This window comes from Dama dama, chromosome 24 (genome assembly GCF_033118175.1).
Source record: "Dama dama isolate Ldn47 chromosome 24, ASM3311817v1, whole genome shotgun sequence".
Lineage (NCBI taxonomy): Eukaryota > Metazoa > Chordata > Mammalia > Artiodactyla > Cervidae > Dama > Dama dama.
The window spans coordinates 52,823,350-52,842,740 of NC_083704.1; the positions used below are offsets into that span (position 1 = coordinate 52,823,350).

Genomic DNA, 19,391 nt, shown 5'->3' on the forward strand with positions numbered 1-19,391 from the left:
GTCCCCAGAGGAATGGCTGAAGGATCTGGTTGAGGGAGGGGGGCGGTTCGGCTGGGAAAAAGGGCCTGGCACAAGGAAACAAGAGCCAGTGTCCTGTGTGGCTGGGGATAGCCCCTGGAAAAAGGAGGCAGCTCAACCAAAGAAGCAGGCTAAGGACTGTCCAAAGACAGAAGGGAGGGAAGTCCTTGGTGGGGCAGGCAGCAAGCACGTGCCCAGTGAGAGACCTCAGCAGGGAGGCCACAGCGGGGAGTGACAGCTAGACTAACGTCCTTAAGCCTGTCCTCCCTGGGGTCTCTGCTCACCCACATCAAGCACGCCAGGCTCAACCCTCCCAGGCGCCTGTTTAGGTGAATCGAGTGCCCTGCAGAGACGGGACAGCGAACTCCTGCAGGGCCCCGGTGCAGAGGCCGCTGGCGGCCACCACTCTGCTCCCGGCAGCCCTCTGCCGGTCTGTGCTCTGAGAGAGGATGCACTGAGAACCCAGAGCGTGGTCCTTTTTATTTTCAGTCCTTCTTGCTTTACCCCGCAGAAGAAACAGGCTTGGGAGCTGAGCAGAGGAGCTACCTGGGGGAAAAGACTAGGAACAGCGAACTGGCCCAGGGGCCTGTCCTGGTCCTCTGGGGTACCTGCTGCCATGGCTGAAAGTAGGGGTGGAAGAGAGCCCCCATCTGCCTGGCCAGTGTGAAACTGGACACAGAGGGGGCCCTGGTTGGGAGGTGTAAGGGCCAACCAAATGGCCACGGCCAAGGGAGACGGGGCCCTAAAGCCTGGTCAGGCCCTGGGGGCCAAACCTGGTCTGTTCCAGGACGCCACCCTGCAGGCCTCTTCTAGGTTCCCAAAAACATGACCTACACCATCACTGCGGCTGCAGGAACAGGAAGTGGGCGTCCATGACATTGGTGCCGGTCAGCCCCGTGTGCAGCAGGTGTGCCCCACCCTGGAAGCGGCAGAAGAAGGTATGTGAGTCATTGTGGGCTAGGAAGGTGGCCACGTCCAGACCCTCGGCGGCGGCCTGGCTGGTAAGCTCAGGCCTGACCCAGGCCCCGGCTGCCTCCGTGGGCCCGTCCTGCCCATCAGTGCCGCCACTCAAAAACAGCACGTCCACAGTCCCCAGTGGCCACTGTCCCAGCTCTGCTCCAACACGCAGGGCCAGCTCCTGGTTGCGGCCACCCTTGCCTGAGCCCTGCAACTGCACTGTGGGCTCGCCACCAGCCAGCAGGCAGACTGGGCCCTGAGCGCCCATCACAGCCTCCAGAGCCTCCTTCAGCTGCAGATCTGGGAGCTGGAGGTCAGCTGCAAGTTCACAGAGTCGGTCATCCTCCTCCACAGATGCTCCAGCGCCAGGCAGGGCAAGGCGGGCTCCAGCAACTCGGGCCAGCAGCCCGTAGAACTGGGCCACACTTTTCACATCACCCTGTATGGCTGTGCTCAGCACCACAGCCCTGTATCCCAGCGCCTCAGCCTGCTTCTGAGCCTCCGCCAGTGCCAGTGCGTTGGAGCCAAGGATCACATTGAGGACGTGACCACAGGTGTGTGGCCCGTGGGGGTCAGAGTCGGCTCGGGCCAGCACAGTCTTCACAGAACGTGGCAGGGCGGCGCGAAGGCCATAGTGATTGAGGATGTGCAGACAGTCTTGCACGCTGTGGATGCTGGCCACAGTGGGGCCGCTGGCAATCACCTCCACGTGGTCCCCCACCACGTCTGACAGAATGAGGCTCACCACCTGGGGAGGGGTCGCAGAGGCAAGGCTCAGCCCCACCTGATCCTTGCCCCAGGGTCCAAGAGGACAAACTGCCTTCATCTAGCCACATGTCTTCACACCACCCAATGCACTTCCTCGCCCACCTCTAACCCCTCTCAAGTGGGTGTGCAAAATACCTAGCCCTGTGGACTCCCATACCAGGCCTCTGCCCTTCATCTCCCTGGCACATGTGGGCCTGGTTCCACCAGCCCCAGACTGCCTGGCAAAGAAGGGCCCCACGCACCTGAGCAGGGTAGGCGGCCTGAGCCAGCCCCCCGCCCTTGAGCTGGGACAGGGCCTTCCGGATGGTGTTCAGCTCCTGGATTGTGGCTCCCCGGGCCGCCAGCAGCTTGGTTAGTGTCTGCTTCTCCTCCAGAGTGACAGGTGGGATGGGGGCGGGCAGGAGGGCTGAGCCACCCCCTGCAGAGACAAGGAAGGCTTTGGGCAGAGGGGATGGATGGCACCGGGACTTCCCGACCTGGGGAGCCGGAGCCGGCAGGCAGTGCTCACTTAGGGATGTGGGTGCTAGAAAGAGGGGTTAGGGTGCCCCCGTGTGGACATACAGTGAATGCCCACACAGTCACCACAACCAAGGCACCTGAGGTTGAACTCTGCCTTGGGGTAGCCCAGGTCCCAGAAGACACTGGAAGAACTATTCCTTAAGACCTTGGAAAAGGAAACAGACCTGGAGGACACAGCAGAAAACGAGGGAGGGGGCTCAGGGAGCTGGAAACTGGGGTTCTATCCCCAGGTGACAGTGGTGCCAACAGCAGCAGCAACAGAGATGTCTTCCTTGAAAGACCTTCCTGTGTGCCTGCTCAGTTATCTGACAAGGTCAGTCGAGTGGAGGGCCCCACAGCTCAGGGGAGGCCACCAAGGAGTCAGCCACCCAGATCTTTACTGCCTCTAATCTGTGACCTTGAGGGCTCCGACCAACGGTTCCTTGCACACCTGATACTGGGAAACCTCCCCGCTGCCGCACACACACACACACACACATACACAGAGTCCTAGGCCAGTGTGGCACCCTCACCTGAGATGAGCACGAGCAGCAGGTCATCAGCAGTGAGGCCTTCGGCCAGCTGCCTGATGGCCAGAGCAGCCCGCAGAGCGTCCCGGTCCGGCAGGTTGTCCTCCGCACCCTCAAATACCTGGATGCGGCTGTGTGGCTTCAGCAGCATCTCCCTCAGGGGAGAGGGAAGGGAGAGCCAGAGATGCAGTGGGCTCCGTGTCCCGCCTGGTTTCTCAGATGTACAGGTGAAGGGGATATGAACAAGAACGCCCACTGACACCCACCCTGGAGCCAGGCCACTCCCAGAAGAAACTGGAAGCTGGTGAAGGAAGGAGGCCCCGATCCAGCCTGAACCTGGGCCCACCCCCAGGTTCCTTACTGCTTGCCAGCATGCTCCATGGCTGCACGGATCCCCTTGGGAACGCTGATCACGCCCTGCACAAGATGCTGGCCCAGGAGCTCCTCAGCTGCAGCTGCCATGCCCAGCACAGCCTTGCCAAAGCCTACCAGGTAGACGTTCTGTCGCAGCTGAAAGCTCCGGTCCCGCACCTTCAGCTCTCCGCTGTCAGGGTCCAAGGACAGGACCCGCTGCAGCATGGGGCCGGGCAGCACTGCACCCACAGTGCTCTCAAACAGCTGCCGGGCCTGCTCTGCCAGAGCCATGCTGCTGGCCAGGCGGGCCAACGGGCCCCCCCAGACGAGTGGGCCCAAGGGGGCTCTGGCCAAGTGACGCAGGACCTGCAGGGCTGCAGCCATGCCCCACCGCGCTCAGCACCACTTGGCGTCCATGGCTGCCTAGGAGGAAGAAAGCACTGGTTAGGCCGCTGCAAAGCCAGAGACAGGAGGCTTCCCTTAGAGCCACGGCTCTATGGGCTCAGGGCCAGTGGACCCCACAGCTGCTGCTGCTGCTGCAGGAATGGGCCATCGGCCAGACCCAGGAGATTCCCTGAGGTCCACAGCTGTCTGATCTCACTCCAGTCTTCTGAGCCCAGGCCTGCAGTCTAACCAACCACGTCCTCCTCTTCTGTAGGCCACACGCCAGCTCTCTGGACACCTTGCCCAGAGTCCAGAAGTCCTGTTAGCAGAGCCCTCCTCCTAGACCACCTCCTTCAGCTGAGAGTTAATCATTCACAGAGGAAGAAATTACTATCCGTGGGCTTCCATCCGGCCCCTTGCCACCTCCTGCACTTCTGAGCCTCGCCCAGGGCAACACCCCTTTCTGGCACTCCTTCCTTGCCTCTTTACCTCTTTACTTCAGTTGCGACAAAGCTGCTGGCTATGCCACCAACTGACCTGGAGCCCAGTGCCCTCCAGGCTGCTCTGTTTCATTATCTCACAGGCCTGGGCTGGGGAGCCTGGAAAGACTAAGTCTGTGCAGGGAGGCTGTAGATTTGCCGGGACACTGACAAGCAGGTCCAGGCACATCCTTGGGGCACAAAGCCTGAAGAATCCCACACTCCAGGCCAGCCCAGCAACAGCTTCAGGTTCAACTCTGATTCACAGCAGAAGCTTAAAAAAGCCCTTAGACACCACATGACCCCAGGTACAACGGGGCCCAACCTGCAGGACAAAAAGGATGCCCTTCCACCTACATGGCCAGACCCACCCCTGCCAAGAACATGCCTTTTGCTCTGACATAACAAATCTTGGATCACACCACCCACAGGGGTGAGAGCCGCGTGGCTGGGCAGGCAAAGGACAGGCTTCTACCACTGAGTCCAAATAATCATTTTCCCCACTGGGCACAGTAAAGGCCAAAGAAGACTTGAGGTGAAGGCCAAGAGGTTGCGGAGTAGTTTAGGTACAATAAAGTGCTAAAGAGCTCATCTCTAACAAGGCGTTGCTTTAATAAATTATAAATTTATTTTCTAGTTATAAATTAATAAATGACCACCATACATGCTGACCGCAGCAGCAAGTTAGACAGAGCAGGGGAATCAGGCTCCAGCTCTACCACAGGGACAGCTCCATTTCTCTCACCGGGTCTCCTGTGCAAAATGAGAGGTGAGATGAGACTAATGCTCTTCCTTTGACATCCCTGGGCTCTCTGAAGCTGTTCATTGTTAACACTGAAAACCTCAACTGCAAACATTGCTTTATCCTACACCAAAAAAAAAACCTGGCAATGTCCAGCCTGGGATCACTTAGCCTGCATGGAGCTCAACTTTCCCGTTAAAAGAAGACAAACCGTTCCTGACTCCAGCTGTGAATGGGAAAACACAGAGGGAGCTACCATGGGGATTCAAAACGGGCCCCAGCTATTGCTGGGGCTGGCCAAAGAGCACTGGCCATAAAAGTGGCTTAGCACGGAGCAATAGCTGATCTTGACGGTCTGGACGAAATTTGTACCTGTTTCCCAGATAGATAACAGGCCTAGAGGATACCAGCGTTGCCAATGGATAGCAGAACCCAAGGCAGGGGGCGCCCAAGACTAAGGCGTCCAATCAAACTTCAATTTCAAATAAATTAGGAATTGTTAAAAACTAAATATGTTCCGTACAATATTTGGGCTATATCTATACTAAAAAAGTATTTGTTTATCTAGTTAAAATTCAAGTTTAACTAGACTCCCTGCATTTTTATTTGCCAAATCCAACAACTCCACTTGGAACACCGCCTCTCCTAAACTACCCTGAGCTCCAGAAATTCGTAAATACAAAGCCGACCCGCCTTGACACCTCCCCGCCACCAAACGGAGCTCGAGCCCTTTCCCCGCCGTCGCCTGCCTGACCGGCGCCGGAAGTGACGTCACCCGCAGGCCAAGGCCCCAGGCTTTCCTCGGAGAAACGGCTGTCGCGTAATGCCCGAGAAAATAAGAGCCCGCTGCTGCCTGGGCCCGCTGCCTCTGAGCCTATGGCCCTGTGGTTCTGCAGGCCCTCAAGGCGCCGACATACCGCCTAACCATTCGGCGACCCGAGGTCCAGCCCCAGGGCCGGAAGTGCTCTATGAGGGTGGAGCAGGATCCGGAAGTGTGGGGGCGGGGTTGGGGCGCCAATAGCGAGGGGCGGGGCGAGCGGGAACCAGAGCGGGAGCTGGTATTGGCTCCGCCCTGCCCTCCAAGAGGCTTGGATTCGGTCACCTTCAGGCCTCAGTGTCTTCATCTCTACAGTGGGATAATAATCACCACTTCGCCGATTGCTATAATCCGCCCACTCCTTTATTCTGTACGATTCAATCAGTCGCACATACTTTCCAACCTCCTGTTAGGTGCTGGGCATTGGACAAACCAAATGGACTGAGAATCACTGCTTACCCACAGCTGATTTCTGGAGCCAGATGAAATCATCCCTGCCACCGCTGTAATTCCACAAGGCATTCGTGTTCCCCGCCTTCTTCCTCGGGCTACCAAATCACAGCTGTGACTCAGCACAAAGTGCGTGTGAACACGAATGACCCTAGGCCTCCCGCCCTGTCCCAGCTGTCACCCTGGACCCGGCTTGATAGTGGTATCTTGACACATTCAAAAGACAAGTCCCGACCGGACTCAAGGACACAGAAGAACGCATTGTTTTTACCAATGTTTTCTTGAGATCACAAATTATACAACAGATTTCTTAAAAGTCTTAAAACGTATTTCTCCCCCTGCTCTTCTCTGCCACATCTCTTTTTTCCTCTCCAAACCACGCTCTACTCTTTTCAAAAAGTTTTCCTCCCCCACTTCCTAGCTGTCTCCCTGAGTTTTTCTTTCCTTTATAATAGAGGACCTTTTGTGTGTGAGTGCTAAGTCACTTCAGTCCTCTCTGACTCTTTGCAACCCTATGGACTGCAGCTTCCAGGCTTCTCTATCCATGGGATTCTCCAGGCAAGAATACTGGAGTGGATTGTCATGCCCTCCTCCAGGGGATCGTCCCAACCCAGGAATTGAACCTGCTCCTCTTATGTCTCCTGTATTGGGAGGTGGGTTCTTTACCACTAGTGCCACCTGGGAAGTCCAGAGGGCATTTCATTCCCTATGAACTTCTCCCAAATCTTCACCACCTCATCATCACAACAAAGGCAACTTCAAGATCTGCCCTTTTTAGGTATAAGGAAATTGTACTTAAAATTTAAGTTTTTCCTTGCTTGCAGTCAGCTGTCTTCATCCATCCATGTGTTTATTCAGTTCCTGAGTGCCTTCTATGTGGGCCAAATGCTCTAGCTGCTGGAATGAATAAGCCATGGTACTTTTAGTTTGGAAACTTACTCAGCTTTTATAATTACATCCCCTCATTTTGGGGGAGGTGGGGAAATGTGAATTTGAGCACCTCTTGTTAGTTAGTGCCAGAGACCCATAAACAGATATCACTTGCTGTGCTTTTCTGTCAGACTGTTAGCAGGAGATTAATTATATCCATTTTTTAAATCCCCATCCCACCCCACTACTCACAAGATTCATTTAACTGCGAGATTCAGGTGTCCACTGGACTGTGAGCTCCTGGAAAGTGGTGAAAGTGAAAGTTGCTCAGTCGTGTCTGACTGTTTGTGACCCCATGGACTACACAGTCCATGGAATTCTCGAGGCCAGAATACTGGAGTGGGTAGCCTTTCCCTTCTCCAGGGGATCTTCCTAGCCCAGGGATTGAACCCAGGTCTCCCACATTACAGGTAGATTCTTTACTAACTGAGCCACTAGGGAAGACCAAGAATACTGGAGTGGGTAGCCTATCCCTTCTCCAGCAGATCTTCCTCACCCAGGAATCAAACCGGGGTCTCTTGCATTGCAGGCAGATTCTTTACCAACTGAGCTATGAGGGAAGCCCAGGAAAGTGGTAACTTGATCTAATTAGTATTTGCATTTCCACTTCCATACATAAGACCAGACACAAATACAAGCTGACATTTTTCTTTCTTCTTCTTTTTCTAATGAATAAACAATGGGAATTCCCTGGAGATCCAGTGGTTAGGACTGGGCACTTTTACTCCTGGGGCCAGGTTTGTCCCTGGTAGGGACACTAGGATCCTACAAGCCACGCGGCACAACCGAAAAAAAAAAGGAACAAGAAAACAGTGAAACGCTCAGCTACAAAGTACTGCAGACCCTAGGTGGAAAAGATTTCACAAAAGGGAAAGAGATGATGGTGAGTGGAAGTAAAAGACTTCATGAGGCAGTGGGATTTGGGTCTAAGAAAACAATCAGGCTCATCAGAATGCTTAAACATACCTTGTTAGTCAGCATGAATATGTCTACAGTCTTAAATACACTTGGCAATAAGTATCAGGGTCAAAATGTGCCAAGCAATCGCAAAGGAAATGATTGGTGATGTGGACAAAGATGGTGTAAGGAAGGAAAAAGCTTTTTCCTCTAACCTCTTAGGTTCATTGACTGAGGCCCTACAGTTTAAACCGACAAATGACAGATTAACAAAAGAAAAAGGTTTATTTCATATGGATGGGAGGGACCTCACAGAAATGAAATGAAAACTCCCAAAAAGCCATTAGGCCTGAGGGCTTATATACCATTTCTTAACAGGGAGTGATAAATTTTGGAGATGTAGCAAGACAAAAGGGGTTTGAGCTTCTTTGAGTAATAAATTGTGGGAAAGTAAATATAAGGGGGAAACTAATGGAAGATAAGGATTGCTAAAGTAATGTTTGTTTGTGAAGATTTCATCTCAGTGCTGGCTCCCCATCTCCTAGTATGGGGGGGGGGTTGCTTTTCTCATGAAACTGAGCCCCTCCAAAGTACATTCCCTTACCAAGTTTATGGTTAACCTCTCTATCCAAAACTTTATTGCTTTTCTTGACCCCTTTGACCACAATCCTTTTGTGAGATGAAGCACTTCCTGCCATATCAGTGGGCAAGAAGTGTCACAGCCATCAGCGATTTCTGGCCTCCAAATGTGAATGAGAGCTCCCAAAAGGGAACACAATGCCTTCGATCCAACAGGTGCCTCGACCCCCAACAGTGATTGCTGAGGTCAGTGAACAAGGAATTCAGTATGTAAACTATCAAGAAACAGGATGTGGGGGCTTCCCTGGTGGCTCAGTGCTAAAGAATCTGCCCAACAATGCGTGAGTTCAGTTTCTGATCCGGGAAGATCCCATGTGCTGGGGAACAACTAAGCCCGTGAGTCACAACTACTGAGCCTGTGCTCTGGAGCCCAGGAGCCACAACTACTGAGCCTTCACGCTGCAACTACTGGGGCCGGAGTGCCCTAGAGCCCGTGCTCCGCAAAAGGAGAAACCACCACAATGAGAGGCCTGCGCACATCACAGCTGGAGAATGGCCCCCTGCTCCCTTCAACCAGAGAAAAGCCCGTGCAGCAGCAAAGACCCAGCACTGCCTAAAGTAAATAAATAAAATTTAAAATATATATATTTTTTAAAAAAAGAAACAAGATTTGGCCCCAGATAGCTGAGGCTCACATGAAAGGAATGAATTCAATAAGCCCAGAGGCTTGCATCTTCCCATACATAGAAGAACACTAAATATCTTTGCTTGATACCTGATTTTCCTTACTACTTAACAATAATCTTTAATGTTCAGACGGCCTGCCCCTTTTGTTGCAAACTTGTATATCACCTGACTCCCTCTCCTGCCTCCAAGCAGTTTTCTCGGGAGTATTGAGATGTTGCCTCCTGGGCTCGGAGTCCTTAACATTCCCTCCAAGTAAAACAACTCTCTACTTTCAGGTTGTGACTAATTTTGTAGTTGACACTTTGCTATCTGAACTCTAATCAGCCAGAGTCAGATGACTAAAATTGCTGTTGTTGAAAATGTAACTGATGTACCAAAGTTGCTGTTGGAGATATCATTAATGTACAAACTCAGGTTGTTTCTCCAGGGTAAGATGAACTAACAGGCCCCGAGACATGAACCATCTGACCAGAGAGCAGTAAACCAGAGACATCATGGCTCCCAAAAATATGATTAAGAAATGTCACAGAAACGTGCCAAGATGATGACTAATCTCGGCTTCTTTGTTCCCTTTAAAAACACTCCCAGGGACTTCCCTGGTGGTCCGCACCCCTGATACAGGAGTCCCTGTTCGATCCCTGATCAGGGAACTATAAATAGACCCCACAAATCAAAACTAAGAGTTCGAGTGCCACAACTAAGACCCGGCACAGCCAAAAAAGTAAAATAAATATTTAAAAAAATAAATATATGGGGGTTTCGCTGGTGTCTCAGTGGTAAAGAATCTTCCTGCCAATGCAGGAGACACAGGTTCAGGCCTTCATCAAGGAATATCCCACATGCCATGGAGCAGCTAAGCCCATTCACAACTATTGAGCCTGTGTTCTAGAGCCTGGAAATGCCATTACTGAAGGCTGTGTGCCCTAGAGCCAGGGTTCTACAGCAAGAGAAATTACACAACGCAACTGGAGAGTAGACCTCACTCTCTGCAGCTAGGGAACAGCCCATGCAGCAATGAAGACCCAGCACAGACCGAAAAATAAATAGATAAAATAAAATTATTTTAAAAATAAAAACACCCTCAACTCAAAGACCAAGTTGCACTGGCTCTGAGACTTCTCTCCCACTCCCTTGCTTGTACCCTGCTATAATAACACCTTAGTTTTTTGCACGCACTCTCTGCCAGAGTTTGGCTTTCTGTGCCGTGGGCACAGGAGCCCTTGCTCCATAACACTCACAGGAAATTTATGTCCCACTTTTAGGTAAAAAGGAGGAGGGCAGAGGGCCCTTCCTGAATCTGCTGTTTCTCATATTCCTTCAGTTCAAAATAATTCTCTGCCAAAGTATCATCCCTCGGGGGAGGGCATATTCTGATCCCCTTCAATGGACATGAAGAGATATTCAGCCCAAAGATTTTATAAGTATAAAGCAGTCTAAACATCTATTGATAGAGTTTATACAAATAAATTACAGTACTTCTAAATAGACATTAAAAAATAATAAAAATTTTAATATTATTAAGGCTACATACATGGTATTTTTTGTAGCATGACTATTTTATGACTAAAAAGACTGTTGAAAGGGCCATTTAAGTAGAATTCAAGCCTTCCTCATTATTCAAGCAAGCCGAAGGAAAGAAGGCTATGGATCGGGGTATATTACTCATAATAAACTCCAGGAAAAGTTTAACTGAATTGACTCATTCAGGGTAAGCTTTACTTTAAAGATTGACTTTTAGAACCAAGGAGGAGGTCATTCATGGGTGATGTTGAGTAGTCAGTGACCAAGGAAAGGTGGTGTGAATGGAAAATATTACCCGTCATATTAGGAAACAAAGGATGTTGCAGCCATCAAGCTGTCACATTACAGCTGCCCTGACATGAGCCCTGAGGGAAATTAGAATAGAAACATAACACTAGCCATCAAATCATCAGACACAACAGCCCCCTTACCACCACCATTGGGCACCCTGAGGAACAACAGGCAATGTTGTTCAGTCACTAAGTTGTATCCAACTCTTTGCGACCCCATGAACTGCAGCATGCCAGGCTCCCCTGTCCTTTACTATCTCCCAGAGTTTGCTTAAACTCATGTCCATTGAGTCGGTAATGCCATTCAACCATCTTATCCTCTTCTCCTCCTGCCCTCAATCTCACCGAACCTCAGGGTCTTTTCCAATGAGTCAACTCTTTGCATCAGGTGGCCAAAGTATTGGAGCTTTAGCTTCAGCATCAGTCCTTCCAGTGAATATTCAGGGTTGATTTCCTTTAGGATTGACTGGTTTGTTCTCCTTGCTGTCCAAGGGACTCTCAAGTCTTCTCCAGCACTACAGTTCGAAAGCATCAATTCTTTAGCTTTTTTACTGTCCAACTCTCTCATCTGTACATGACTACTGGAAAAACCATAGCTTTGACTATATAGACCTTTGTCAGCAAAGTGATATCTCTGCTTTTTAACATGCTGTTTAGTTTTGTCACAGCTTTTCTTTTGAGGAACAAGCATCTTTTAATTTTATGACTGCAGTCACAATCCACAGTGATATTAGAGCTCAAGAGAAGAAAATCTGTCACTACTACCACTTTCTCCCCATCTATTTGTCATGGAGTGATAAGACCAGATGCCCATGATCTTAGTTTTTTGAATGTTGAGTTTTAAGCTTTTTCACTCTCCTCCCTCACCCTCATCAAGAGACTCTTTAGTTCCGCTTCATTCTTTGCCATTAGAGTGGTATCTTCTGCATATCTGAGGTTGTTCATGTTTTTCCTGGCAATCTTGATTCCAGCTTGTGCTTCATCCAGCCCAGCATTTTGCATGCTGTACTCTGCATATAAGTTAAATATAGAGAGTGACAATATACAGCCTTAAAGTATCCCTTTCCCAATTTTGAACCAGTCCATTTTCTTTCAGCTTAGTCCACTCAGTTGTGTCTGACTCTTTGCGACCCCATGGATGGCAGCACACGAGGCCTCCCTGTCCATCACCAACTCCTGGAGTTTACCCAAACTCATGTCCCTTGAGTCAGTGATGCCATCCAACCATCTCATCCTCTGTTGTCCCCTTCTCTCCCCACCATGAGTCTTTCCCAGCATCAGGGTCTTTTCAAATGAGTCAGCTGTTCTTATCAGATGGCCAAAGTATTGGAGTTTCAGCTTCAACATCAGTCCTTCCAACAAACACTCAGGACTGATCTTCTTTAGGATGGACTGGTTGGATCTCCTTGCAATCCAGGGGACTCTAAAGAGTCTTCTCCAACACCACAATTCAAAAACATCAATTCTTTGGCGCTCAGCTTTCTTTACAGTCCAACTCTCATATCCATACATGACTACTGGAAAAAGCATAGCCTTGACTAGATGGACCTTTGTTGACAAAGTAATGTCTTTACTTTTTAATATGCTGTCTAGGTTGGTCATAGCTTTTCTTCTAAGGAGCAAGCATCTTTTAATTTCATGGCTGCAGTTACCATCTGCAGTGATTTTGGAGCCCAAAAAAATAAAGTCTGCCACTGTTTCCATTGTTTTCCCATATATTTGCCATGAAGTGATGGGACCAGAGGCCATGATCTTCATTTTCTGAGTGTTAAGCTTTAAGCAAACTTTTTCACTCTCTTCTTTCCCTTTCATCAAGAGACTCTTTCGTTCTTCTTCACTTTCTGCCATAAGGGTGGTGTCATCTGCATATCTGAGGTTATTGATATTTCTCCCTGCAATCTTGATTCCAGCTTGTGCTTCATCCAACCCGGCATTTTGCATGATGTACTCTGCATAGAAGTTAAATAAGCAGGGTGACAATATACAGCCTTGACGTACTCATTCTCCTATTTGGAATCAGTCTGTTCCATGTCCAGTTCTAACTGTTGCTTCCTGACCTGCATACAGATTTCTCAAGAGGCAGGTCAGGTGGTCTGGTATTCCCATCTCTTTCAGAATTTTCCACAGTTTGTTGTGATCCACAGAGTCAATGGCTTTGGCGTAGTCAATAAAGCAGAAATAGATGATTTTCTGGAATTCTCTTGCTTTTTCGATGATCTAGTGGGTGTTGGTAATTTGATCTCTGGGTCCTCTGCCTTTTATAAAACCAGCTTGAACATCTGGAAGTTCACGGTTCACGTATTGCTGAAGCCTGGCTTGGAGAATTTTGAGCATTACTTTACCAGCATGTGAGATGAGTGCAATTGTGCAGTAGTTTGAGCATTCTTTGGCATTGCCTTTCTTAGAGATTGGAATGAAAACTGACCTTTTCCAGTCCTGTGGCCACTGCTGACTTTTCCAAATTTGCTGGCATACTGAGTGCAGCACTTTCACAGCATCATCTTTTAAGATTTGAAATAGCTCAACTGTAATTCCATCACCTCCACTAGCTTTGTTCATAGTGATGCTTCCTAAGGTGCACTTGACTGTATAGTCCAGGATGTCTGGCTCTAGGTGAGTGATCACACCATCGTGATTATCTGTGTTGTGAAGATGTTTTTTGCACAGTTCTGTGTATTCTTGCCGCCTCTTCGTAATATCCTCTGCTTCTGTTAGGTCCATACCATTTCTGTCCTTTATTGTGCCCATCTTTGCATGAAATATTCCCTTGGTATCTCCAATTTTCTTGAAGAGATCTCTAGTCTTTCCCATTCTATTGTTTTCCTCTATTTCCTTGCACTGATCACTGAGGAAGGCTTTCTTATCTCTCCTTGCTATTCTTTGGAACTCTGCATTCAAATGGGTATATCTTTCCTTTTCTCCTTTGCTTTTCGCTTCTCTTCTTCTCACAGCTATTTGTAAGACTTCCTCAGACAACCATTTTGCTTTGTTGCATTTCTTTTTCTTGGGGATGGTCTTGATCCCTGTCTCCTGTACAATGTCACGAACCTCCATCCATAGTTCATCAGGTACTCTGTCTATCAGATCTAGTCCCTTAAATCTATTTCTCACTTCCACTGTATAAGCATAAGGGATTTGATTTAGGCCATACCTGAATGGTCTAGTGGTTTTCCCTACTTTCTTCAATTTAAGTCTGAATTTGGCAATAAGGAGTTCATGATCTGAGCCACAGTCAGCTCCCAGCCTTGTTTTTGTTGACTGTATAGAGCTTCTCCATCTTTGGCTGCAAAGAATATAATCAATCTGATTTCGGTGCTGACCATCTGGTGATGTCCATGTGTAGAGTCTTCTCTTGTGTTGTTGGAAGAGGGTGTTTGCTATGACCAGTGCGTTCTCTCGGCAAAACTCTATTAGCCTTTGCCCTGCTTCATTCTGTACTCCAAAGCCAAATTTGCCTGTTATTCCAGGTGTTTCTTGACTTCCTACTTTTGCACTGCGGTCCCCTATAATGAAAAGGACATCTTTTTTGGGTGTTAGTTCTAATAGGTCTTGTAGGTCTTCCTAGAACCATTCAACTTCAGCTTCTTCAGCATTACTGGTTAGGACGTAGACTTGGGTTACAGTGATATTGAATGGTTTGCCTTGGAAATGAACAGAGATCATTCTGTTGTTTTTGAGATTGCATCCAAGTACTGCATTTCAGACTCTTTTGTTGACTATGATGGCTATTCCATTTCTTCTAAGGGATTCCTGCCCACAGTAGTAGATATAATGGTCATCTGAGTTAAATTCACCCATTCCAGTCCATTTTAGTTTGCTGATCCCTAAAATGTCGATGTTCACTCTTGCCATCTCCTGTTTGATCTCCATTTTCTTTAGTTAACAGTAATCTTCTGGATGGAGAAGGAAATGGAAAACCACTCCAGTGTTCTTGCCTGGAGAATCCCATGGATGGAAGAACCTGGTGGGCTACAGTCCACGGGGTCACAGAGGGTCAGACATGACTGGGTGACTAACAACATTCTTCTGGAGACTTCCCTGACAGCCCAGTGGTTAAGGCTCTGTGCTTCCAAAGCAGGGAGATGTGGGTTTGATCTGAGAAGTGGAATATTTCCTGCCATATCAGTAAACAAGGATGTCATCATCATCAGTGATTGGAGCCCTCCGATGTGAGCCAATGAACCCTGGGGGAACACAGGAATGAAAAAAAAAAAACACAAAAAACCTGCCATCTGGTAACCATCAGACTACAGCTACTCCCTAAGGTGAACCCCAAGGAAACTCAGGATGTAAAAATACAGGAACTGGTCCCAGATAGCTGAGATTTATATATCAAAGGAATGATTTCAGTGAGCCTGAACTCTGGCATCTTCCCATACACAGAAAAACGCTAAATTCTTTTACTTGGGTTATCTCATTTTCTTTAATTAACAGTAATCTTTTGATGTTCAGATTACCTACCTTTTGGTGTAAAACTTCTGTATAACCTGGCTCCTCCTCTTACCTCCACAGAGCAGTTTTCTCAGGGTTATTTGAATGCTGTCTCCCAGGCTTGAGGTCCTAAAAATTCCCACCAGATGAAACATAACTCTCAACTTTTAGGTTGTAAATATTTTTTAAGTTGACAGATTCCTTGTTGGGGAACTAAGATTCCATGTGCCATGCAACATGGCCAAAAAATTTTTTAAAAACAAAACAGTCATCTTTTAATGCTCCAACTACCTGGTTTTTGATGCAAAAACTCATATCCTGGCTCCCCCATTGCCTCTTTGGAGCAGATCGCTTCAGCAGAATCATCTGAAAGGCTGTGTCCCAGGCTTAACTCCTCAGTTTTGTCCACTGAATAAAACATAATACTCAACTTCAGCATTCAGATTCTGAACTTTTTTTTTTCAGTCAATAGTGGCAGTAATGACTATCTATCCCCACTAACAGTGCTGAATCTCAAAAATTCATCATCGATAAAGAACTTGGTCCCTATAAATCTCCCCCTATACCATACACTGGCTCAAGGGGGTCTCCAGGAGTAGTGAAGGGTGCAATTTGGGTAGAATGGTACTCCATCTTGGGCTTTCTGACCTGGAACTTTGCTGTAAATAAATCCTAATCATGGAAGAAGCTGGTCACAGAGGACATGCTGCTATTTGAAGTTTCAGGTACTTGAGGAGGTTTGAGGTGTTAGTCCATGACGTTAGCACAGCAGAGCCAGCAGCCCTACCATTAAAGCCCCCACTCCACTGTTGACATTTGTCCCATTGTCCTCCAACCTCACACCATGATGGTGGTTAATAGTGTGAACTAAGAAAGCCACCTACCACGTCATTAAACAATGAATGTTGCTACCATCAAGCCACCACATTAGAGCCACCACCCCATTCCACCCAACCCCCGCCCTGCCCCTTCATGGTACACCCAGAAAAGACTCAAGATGAGAAGACCCAGGATACTGGCCCCAGATAGGTGAGATGTATATCAAGGGAATGCTTTCCATGAGCCCAGACTTTACATCTCCCCATTCACAGAAAAGCACTAAATTCCTTAACTTGACATATCTGGTTTTCTTAAAGGAACAGCAATCTTTTGATGATCCCACTACCTGGTCTTCGTTGCAAGTCAGTCAGGCAGTCAGTTCAGTCATTCAGTTCAGTCGCTCAGTTGTGTCCAACTCTTTGCGACCCCGTGGACTGCAGCATGCCAGGTTTCCCTGTCCATCACCAACTCCCAGAGCTTGCTCAAACTCATGTCCCATCTCATCCTCTGTTGTCGCCTTCTCCTCCTGCCTGCAATCTTTCCCAGCTTCAGGGTCTTTTCTAAACAGTCAGCTTTTTGCATCAGGTGGCCAAAGTGTTGGAGCTTCAGCTTCAACATCAGTCCTTTCAATGAATATTCAGCACTAATTTCCTTTAGGATTAACTGGTTTGATCTCCTTGCAGTCCAAGCGACTCTCGAGAGTCTTCTCCAACACCACAGTTCAAAAGCATCAATTCTTCGACACTCAGTTTTCTTTATGGTCCAACTCTCACATCCATACATGATCACTGGAAAAACCATAGTGTAAGTCAAGTGCAGAGAAAAAGAGAGCGAGCCAGGCAGTCAGGCAAGAAAAGGGAGATTTATTAGAGGGAAAAGAGAAGGTGACTGGCCCTTAAGGAGAACCAGCGTTCTCCCTTTCTGATGGAGTCCTTCTTATACCCCACCAATGAAAAATTCTCTGAAGGGATGGTCGCGTAGCTGGAGGTCTGGAATCTGGTGGTCTCGCAGCTTTGAGAAGATAGGCGCCAGTGAGATAACAAGATGCCATTTGGGCAATTTGGTCAATCTCACAGATCACTGTGATTTTATTCTTCATTTGTGAAGTCTACATAATGAGCCATCTTATCAATGAGACTCCATATGGGTCCTATCACATAGCTTTGACTAGACAGACCTTTGCTGGTAAACTAATGTGTCTGCTTTTTAATATGCTGTCTATGTCTGGCATAGCTTTTCTCCCAAGGAGCAAGCATCTTTTAATTTCATGGCTGCAGTCACCATCTGCAATGATTTCGGAGCCCAAGAAAATAAAGGCTGTCACTGTTTCCATTGCTAAAACTCCTATAAATCCTGGCTCCTCCCTTACCTCTTTGGAACAGTCCCTCAGAGCATTTTTTTTTTTTTTTTGTCAAAGCCCCATGGCATGTGGGATCTTAGTTCCCCAACCAGGGATTGAATCCATGCTGCTTGCAGTGAAAGTGTGGAGTCTCAACCACTGGACCGCCAGATAAGTCCCCCTCAGAGCTCACTGAGAGCCTGTCTCCCAGGCAACTCTGTATGTTCACTGAATAAAACATAACTCTAACTTTTAGGTGGTGCATTTTTTTTTTTCAGTTGACAGGTATATAACAACTTTGAAGAGATCAAGAACATTTTGCTGCATGTATTCACAAACTCAACAGAATCTTTTGCCCTAATCGATAAATACCACAAAGCGGGAACAGGAAGCAGAAAGCAGCTTCCACAAGGACAAGCTCTTTGCATCAGTTTCGGATTTCTGTGGCTAGGCAAGTTTTTATTCCATCAATTCTAGTGGCTTCTGACTGGCATCCGCCTCTTTTACTGCATTGAAAATATTTATTTATTTGGCTGTGCTGGGTCTCAGTTGCAGCATGCAGGATCTTTAGGTGAGGCATGAAAACCCTTAGTTCTAGCATCTGGTATCTAGTTCCCTGACCAGAGATTGAACCCATACCCCTTGCATTGGGAACACAGAGTCTTAGCCACTGGACCACCAAGAAGTCTCAGTTTGTTGCATTTTTATTATGACTGGACAGACACAAATGACAGCAAGAATTCAGGACCAGCAGGAGATATAGTATCAATTTAGAAGCAAAAATAAAAATAGTGAATATGGTAACTTTCCTAGTGGTCCAGTGATTAAGACTCTGTGCTTCCAGTGCAGGGGGCATGGGTTGATCCCTGGTCAGGGAACGAAGATCCCACATGCCAAGTGGCCAGGAAAAAAAAAAGTGAATGTGAATGTGTTCAGACTTTTCTTCAATAAGGTGAACTCAGTTTGGTTATTTTAACCTAAAAAGTATTGGGAATTATTACAGTGCATTCATAAGACAGAGAACTGCCACCTTGAAGTCCACTGTGAAAATTAAAAAGTGATTTTTTTTTTAATGCAAAACCATCAGAGGGTGTCAGTCATCAACTCCAAACTGGAGGAGCACTCCTGGCTCCTGTGGCCTCCCTCTGCTTGTGTTTGACACCCTGGACCTTGGGACTCAGTCCACTCTTCCTTACCATTCACCCCCGATGAGAGTTTTCACAGAGGAGTAGAAGAGTTCCTTTGGGGGTGCTGCCAGAGTCTGCTCTGCAGGGAGCTTTGGGGAGTCCCTCTCCCACCTCCCCTCTCTCCCCACCCGCATTTGTCTCAGCACAACTGGACACTTTCCCAGGGCAGGCCCAAGGTGGGATGTTCTGGGAGACCCGGAGCTCAAGTGAGGGAAGGTGTTCTGAAGGGTTGCTCAGTGGGAGGCAGAGGGCCCGGCAGTCTGGAGGTGGGGTGGAGTGGAGCTGCCCAAGTAAATGCTTTAAAACACCCTGGAACTGTTTTCCTTTGGAGGAGGTGTGGGAGAGAATGCAAAGAAGCACCAGGGAGCTGCTCGACTCTGGAGGGCTGCTCTCCGGAGGCTGGACTGGCAGAAAGGGACTTTAAACCTTTGGAAAGCATTTGATAGTGTTAGAGGCAGTGGCTCTAGAGGTTCTTCCCAGCTCTGGGTAGTCTAGGCTTATCGGGAAGATCCCATCCCTTCCTTCCAGAACAAGCAGGCATTGTTCACCAACAATGGACTTTGTTCAAGGGGAAGATTATCTCCCCTTTGCGGTAGAAACCAAGCTGGAGCTTCCCAGTTCAGAAGCAGTGTATGAATTCAGACTCCAGTACTTACTGGCGGCACGACCTCGAGAAAGTTACTTAACCTCTCAGAACCTCAGAGACTTCATTAT

General features: G+C 48.2%; 1 protein-coding gene across 3 annotated transcripts; it reads right to left on the reverse strand.

Annotated features, from left to right (window-relative positions):
* Positions 1–477: 477 nt before the first annotated feature.
* On the reverse strand, positions 478–5,618 carry GLYCTK (glycerate kinase). Of its 3 annotated transcripts, XM_061128440.1 has the most exons (6): positions 5,485–5,618; positions 4,653–4,741; positions 3,133–3,548; positions 2,775–2,926; positions 1,986–2,161; positions 478–1,723 (listed from the first exon to the last, which is right to left on the reverse strand). In XM_061128440.1, exons 3-6 carry the CDS (start codon positions 3,507–3,509, stop codon positions 857–859), a joined length of 1,572 nt encoding a protein of 523 aa, XP_060984423.1. In that variant the 5' UTR covers positions 3,510–3,548; positions 4,653–4,741; positions 5,485–5,618; the 3' UTR covers positions 478–856. The 3 variants fall into 3 exon arrangements, with proteins under 3 accessions (XP_060984423.1, XP_060984422.1, XP_060984424.1); XM_061128439.1 differs by lacking the exons at positions 4,653–4,741; positions 5,485–5,618 and having other exon boundaries at positions 3,133–4,558; XM_061128441.1 differs by lacking the exons at positions 1,986–2,161; positions 4,653–4,741; positions 5,485–5,618 and having other exon boundaries at positions 1,548–1,723; positions 3,133–4,594.
* Between the last annotated feature and the right edge of the window lie 13,773 nt (positions 5,619–19,391).

Bases quoted from the DNA above. Each gene is read 5' to 3' on its own strand.
- GLYCTK (XM_061128440.1), bottom strand. From the start codon at position 3,509: ATGGCTGCAGCCCTGCAGGTCCTGCGTCACTTGGCCAGAGCCCCCTTG. The intron at 2,927-3,132 runs GTAAGGAACCTG...CTCTCCCCTGAG, and splicing joins ATGGAGCATGCTGGCAAGCA to GGAGATGCTGCTGAAGCCAC. The intron at 1,724-1,985 runs GTGCGTGGGGCC...ACCCCTCCCCAG, and splicing joins AGGCCGCCTACCCTGCTCAG to GTGGTGAGCCTCATTCTGTC.